This window comes from Charadrius vociferus, unplaced genomic scaffold, assembly GCF_000708025.1.
Source record: "Charadrius vociferus isolate BGI_N301 unplaced genomic scaffold, ASM70802v2 scaffold183, whole genome shotgun sequence".
Lineage (NCBI taxonomy): Eukaryota > Metazoa > Chordata > Aves > Charadriiformes > Charadriidae > Charadrius > Charadrius vociferus.
The window spans coordinates 4820588-4826866 of record NW_009648250.1 but is presented as its reverse complement, the minus strand read 5'-3'; the positions used below and the strand labels follow the sequence as shown (position 1 = coordinate 4826866).

The window sequence follows — 6279 nt, the reverse complement described above, 5'->3', positions numbered from 1 at the left end:
GGGGGCCCCAAGCCAACCTCATGAAGTTCAACAAGGCCAAGTGCAAGGTCCTACATCTGGGTCGGGGCAATCCCAAGCACAAATACAGGCTGGGTGGGAAATGGCTGGAGAGCAGCCCTGAGGAGAAGGACCTGGGTGTGCTGATTGACCAGAAGCTCAACATGAGCAAGCAATGTGTGATCACAGCCCAGAAGGCCAACCGTATCCTGGGCTGCATCAAAAGAAGTGTGGCCAGCAGGTCAAGGGAGGTGATTCTGCCCCTCTACTCCACTCTTGTGAGACCCCACGTGGACTACTGCACCCAGCTCTGGAGTCCCCAACATAAGAAGGACATAGACCTGCTGGAGCGTGTCCGGAGGAGGGCCATGAGGATGATCCGAGGGCTGGAGCACCTCTCCTATGAGGAGAGGCTGAGAGACTTGGGGTTGTTCAGCCTGGAGAAGAGAAGGCTCTGGGGAGACCTTACTGCTGCCTTTCAGTACTTAAAGGGGGCTTAGAAGAGAGATGAGGACAAGAAATTAGGGCCTGTAGTAATACAACAAGGGGTAATGGTTTTAAAAGAGGGTAGATTCAGACTAGATATAAGGAAAAAAATTTTTACAATGAGTGTGGTGAACCAGTAGAACGGGTTGCCCGGAGAAGTTGTGAATGCCCCATCCCTGGAAGTGTTCAAAACCAGGTTGGATGGGGCCTGAGGAACCTGCTCTAGTTGAAGATGTCCTTGTTCATTGCAGGGACATGTTGGCCTAGATAACCTTTGAAGGTTCTTTCCAACCCAAACTATTCTATGATATGTTCCTGCTGTTAGTTCTAATAGGACGTTTGATACCATTGGTTGAAAGATGCTTTTGCCACTTACATGGTCCTGCAGTGTTCTTCAAAACTTGTTGGCCACTTCTGATGAATCATTTTTCTGTTTGTGGTAGGCTGTTGCTCCCTGTTCTTTGGAAAATTCTTTTATTGTGTGGCCTTTTTACTAGGGCATGTAGTGACAGGATGAGGGGGAATGGCTTTAAACTGGAAGAGGGCAGGTTTAGATTAAACATTAGGAAGAAATTTTTCACTTTGAGGGTGGTGAGGCACTGAAACGGGTTGCCCAGAGAAGCTGTTGAGGCCCCATCCCTGGAGGTGTTCAAGGCCAGGCTGGATGTGGCCTTGGGCAACCTGGTCTAGTGGGAGGTGTCCCTGCCCATGGCAGGGGGGGTGGAACTCGATGATCTTCAAGGTCCCTTCCAACCTAAACCATTCATTTGATAGTTCCTTTGCCATTCTACATTAGTGCAGACTTGTCTACCAGAGTACCAGTCAACTCTGGTTTTTTGTCTGCTCAACTGTTTAAGCTGTGAGTAATTTCTACATTTGTGGGAAATACTGGCACTTTCTAGATGGTGTTTACGTACTCTACTTGCCAGACTGGAAATATAGCTAAGATCATAACATTTCTCATGCAGATTTCATGTGGACAAGTGGGTCATAACCCAGTGTCAAATTCCATAAAGACTAAGTCCAGACATCACAAAGAAGGTGTTAAGGTTTTTTTGCTCCTGTACACAGGCATGAGGGGTGCATAAAACTGAGGTGACCCAACACAGCGTTGGCCTGTTATCTTCCTATATGTTGCCTGGAATTCCATGACACCAGTCTTGGCAGACACGTTCTTATATAACATAGGACAAGCAAGGATTGTTGGTACTTGGTGGTGGGTTGTTTTTTTTTTGTTCAGTTGGTTGAGACATGGTTTTTTCTTGAGACAAAATACATCTTTAGACATGATATTGTCAAGAAGTGATAACTTCTGGCTCTTCATCCTCCTAATATTAGTAAGTAACTTCTGGCCTTTGTAGGCAGAAATGATGTCACCAACCAGAAGAAGATCCAAGATTGTATTCTCATTATGTCTGGTATTTTGCTGTTGGGAAAACTATTACTAGGCTCTCTCTTTACAAAAGACAGTAGTAGTGATTTTCTGTTCTGTAACAGAAAGTTTAGGTTTGGGGATTTTTTTTTGAGACTACTGTTACTGATTTCCCCAGTTCTGTATACATCCTGGTATGTGCAAATGTAACATCCCAGAACTGACTCTTGTCAGCATTCAAATGAGTCAGGTTTTGCACCTTTGAGGTATTAATGCCTCCAAAGCTGAATGCTGCTGCTGATGGCTGCTCCAAGTGAAGAAAGTCTTAAAAGAGAGAAACAGGTATCTACGTGATGTTCTTATGCTTATGGAGAATAACTTCTGAAGTAGTTAATATTAATGATCCGGTAGTGAGTCTAAGAAGGTCTTGGAGGGCATCATGCTTTTGAAGCAGACAGGTTTAAACTGTCTTGCCAAATCCCTGGGGCATACAGGAATGGCTGAGGTTAGATTTCATTGGGGTTTTTGAGCACGCACTTCCAGGTGAGCAGAAGCAGATGTTTTTTGTCTTTTTTTTCATCTGAGAACTTGATAACAGGATATGTCAGAAGTAGACCAACTTAACATTTCAATTATTAGATTGTATTTGTATGCTCACAGAGTATATTTATCCAAACACATGGCTCCTAAGATCCTGACTTTTGCTTCCTGTTGCTTTCTTCAGATAGACACGTCTGTTACTTCTCAAAGGATGTGTTCTTCTTAACACTTTGTGTATCCCACTGTTCTTTTCTTGATGGTTTGACTTAATAAGACTAACACAACATTGTTTACATTACAGAGTACACAAAACTGTACTGAATAATCTTCCTATGCTATTTTGTAATTTACTGTGACAAAGCAACTATCTGTATTGCCGAAAGACAATAGAATTTTATAACTTATCATTAAAAGTACTTATAAAAATTTGGCATGATAATATTAAAAAAAAAAATACTTCAAATACCCTTCCCACATTTTGCTTTGTTATTAGGGTCACTGTTGTTGCTATGATTTCCAGGCTGTGTATATGGCTATCTTACACTACTGAGTGTAAGTAGCTTTTTCTGTCTACTACTATCTAACTCCATGGAGTATATAGTATAATACTTACAGTAGATACTTGAAGAGGAAATGAGCGTGAGGGGCATCTTCAAACAGATTACTTTTTGTGATTCTGTTTTCGTCTTCCTGACAAATAACACATCCACAACAAAATAGTGGCTTTTCAAGCACTCTGGGGAAAAATGCCTAATCTCTTTAAGTTAAGGTGCATTAAGGAAGCCTTGCTTGCAGTGAGTAGGACATTTTTCAACTTTTCCAATCTGCAATCTGTTGATGGTTTGGAATAGTGTAGTATTTCTGTTACTGCAAGTTCTAAATCACAATAGTGAGCTGTTAGGAAAAGCTTGCAATTTAGTGCAATTCTGTAGGAAGGGGTGCCATTCATGGCAAGTCTTGCATCCCTGAAATGCATAAGGAAAATAAAGTTTCCTCCATTCAATTTATTTTTGAGAATAAAATGGTATTCCAAAGCAACTGGAGAGGGATTTCTTTTGTTCTAAATCCCATGTATCAGGAAAGGTAGCTGCATGGACTTGCATGAGGTTTTCTAAATTGGGTGGAAGAACAAACTTTTTCAGAAATAAGGGCTGGCATGGAAGAATGCAGAAATTAGTATTTTGGAAGTTGCAAGAGTCTTCCCTAAATTGTTTTGGCAGTTGTGTTTAAGAAACTGATGTAGCAATAGTCTACTTAGGCTATTTGTTTATGCAGGTGTTTGATTATTTTTAGTTGAAGGGGGATTAAATTTCAATAGCAAGCTTAAAGATTTGATACTGAATCTCTGAATTGCTATTCATGCTAGAAAAATGTGAGACTCTTATTTTTCCCCGTTATGGGTTCTACTTAATTACATCCTGTCAGATAATCAAGATTTGGAAGGGAAGCTTTCTTATGGTACTGGAAATAAAAAGTATTTCCATCTTATTAATGATATAGTTGTAACTTTTTATTCAAAAGTGCAAAGGTGGAATAAAAGATAAAAAAAATATCTATTCACAGGAAAATTCTGTTTATTGTCTTTGCTCTCTGCAGTTTCTTGGTGTCTGAATCATCTAGCATTAAGAAATCTTGTAGCTTATTCTCACCCTAGCCTTAAGTTGTCTCTTATGTCTATTTCTTCCCCTCACCTCAAAGAAACAAAATTTCTATGGTAGCATAGTCTGGTTTTGGTAACACACTTTGCAATGTGAGTAGCTTCTTCTGGACACTTACAACTTCTATCTTATACAAGTAATTTATTTTTACATTGTGTAGTACATGCTTCAAAGGACCCAGGACCAAGATGAAAATGTGGCTTTGGAGGCTTGTGAGTTTTGGCTGACTTTGGCTGAACAGCCGATTTGTAAAGATGTATTATGCCGGCATCTTACTAAGTAAGTATTAAGAATTACAGCTCCTATTTATTTTGAAACAGCCATCTTTATACTTCGGTTGACTTGATCCTGGTTACTCTTATAGAGACTGTATCTAGCTTGCAGTATGCTTGGAAGAATTTTCCTGTAGTTAGTTCTTGTACATAGTAAAAATGGCTGTAGCACAGAGTTCATTGAAAAGAATTCTGAGGATTTCAGACCAGTGACCTCCAGAGGCAACCTAAACTGTGTCACTCTGGTTCTTTACCTCAAGCTTAGTAGGCTGGTAAGCTTCACATGGATACAAAGATGTGCTAATATGCACTTGAGCTCAAATAAACATTTCCACATGATATTAGCTGTAATATCTGGTGTACTGTGAACATGCTGTCTTGACTACTGCTGATGTAGGCATCTCTGTGCAATGCTTCTATGTGCATAGTCATGCAAAGGGTTCCCCATTTTACAAAGAATGTAACAAAACAGCATGGCATCACTTGGACTTAGGAGTCAATTTTATAATCAATTGCTGTTGCCATTTAGACTTGAAGAAAGCATGTACAATGCGTTCCTTCATACTTCTGCAGCCTGATAGTAGTTTAAGTTTCAAAAATTATTTTTGTAAGTTTCAAAAGTTATCCCATGCCTCAAAATGTATGGGAATCAATATTGGTGTTTGAGACATAAACATGTGCATGTCTGCAACAGTGCTTGTAACTTTTTTCCAGACTGATCTTGAAAATTTTGCAATAGGAAATGAATTCTTCAGTGTTCCCAGTAAATGGATGCTCTTCGTTTATATATATGGAAGGTTTTTGAAATTACTAGGGCAGTTCTCTCAGGATCTTGAGTGGAAGAACAGAATCACAGACAGAAGAGACACATTCTTCTCAGCATTATAAATGTGAAGCAATTTAAAAAAAAGTCAGCAAAAATTCAGTTTTCATAAGGAGTTAGAAAGTAGAGAATTGAGATTAGAACACCTACTGTAGCAGTGGAGTAATAGGAGTTGAAAACAGGAGAACCAATGTTACGAGAAATAATTTTTAGGTTTAAAAATGGTTTTACTTAATTCCTACTCTTGTAGCTCAAAAGACAAACTACAACAGCACAGTTATTGAGTCTACTGTCCCCCTTCCCAACACACATCAAGTTTATACTGAGAATTTTAATAAATACTAGTATTAAACCTCTTTTGGCCTATGTGAACATTGACACTGCAACAGTGTCTTTTTTAAAAAAAAAAAAAGTGCTTTTAAATGTCTAGAAAAACACATAAATAAGAATTAACATTACATTTCTCTCATCATCTTTCAATGTCATGTTTGTTGAAAGAAACTTACTTGATGGCAAGTCCTGTTTGACTAGAGAACTATATAAGTTTTTCAATATTTGGTTATAATCTTAAAATATTTTATATTAAATTGAAAGTGGGACAAGATATTCTAAAAACCTGTTCATGTGGTATCTAACATCTTGTTCCATTTTGCTCCTGTACGCTTTCTTATAAAATACATAGCTCATGCATGCTTCATGAAGTATGCTGCAGAAATGCCAATGAATTGGTGATGAAGAGTATTAATATATAACATATATAATATGTTTAAATATATATAAGGTGTATTTATTTATAATATATATAATGTGGTTTTATTTGAAGTATTTGAATTTTGTACCTTGGTACTTTTTTTGGCTATACATCTATACAGTTGGAGTCCCATGGCCATAACCAGTTTAATAACTAAATAAATCCTAATACAGATTATTCAAGATGTCTGCAATGTTGGGGACTTGCCCTGTTGAGGTAATCATGAAAGGATAGGAGGGCTTAATGTAGTTAGGCGCCCATCATTAAGAGTAGCGAGGTAGAATCTTCAGCCACAAGCAAATAAAGTGACAACTACTATTGGTGAGAGCGAACTTGTTTATCATACGTATTATGAGAGTTTGAATTTTAACTGAAAACCT

The 6279-nt window shown here is 38.4% G+C and overlaps 1 protein-coding gene across 1 annotated transcript in view; it reads left to right on the top strand.

The window, feature by feature from the left end:
* The window catches only part of TNPO1 (transportin 1), a 57221-nt gene that overhangs the window by 27074 nt on the left and 23868 nt on the right, over nt 1-6279 (top strand). Inside the window, exon 8 of the mRNA XM_009884309.1 lies at nt 4214-4332. Within this exon, the coding sequence (XP_009882611.1) occupies nt 4214-4332 (119 nt within the window). The remainder of the gene's footprint in view (nt 1-4213; nt 4333-6279) is intronic.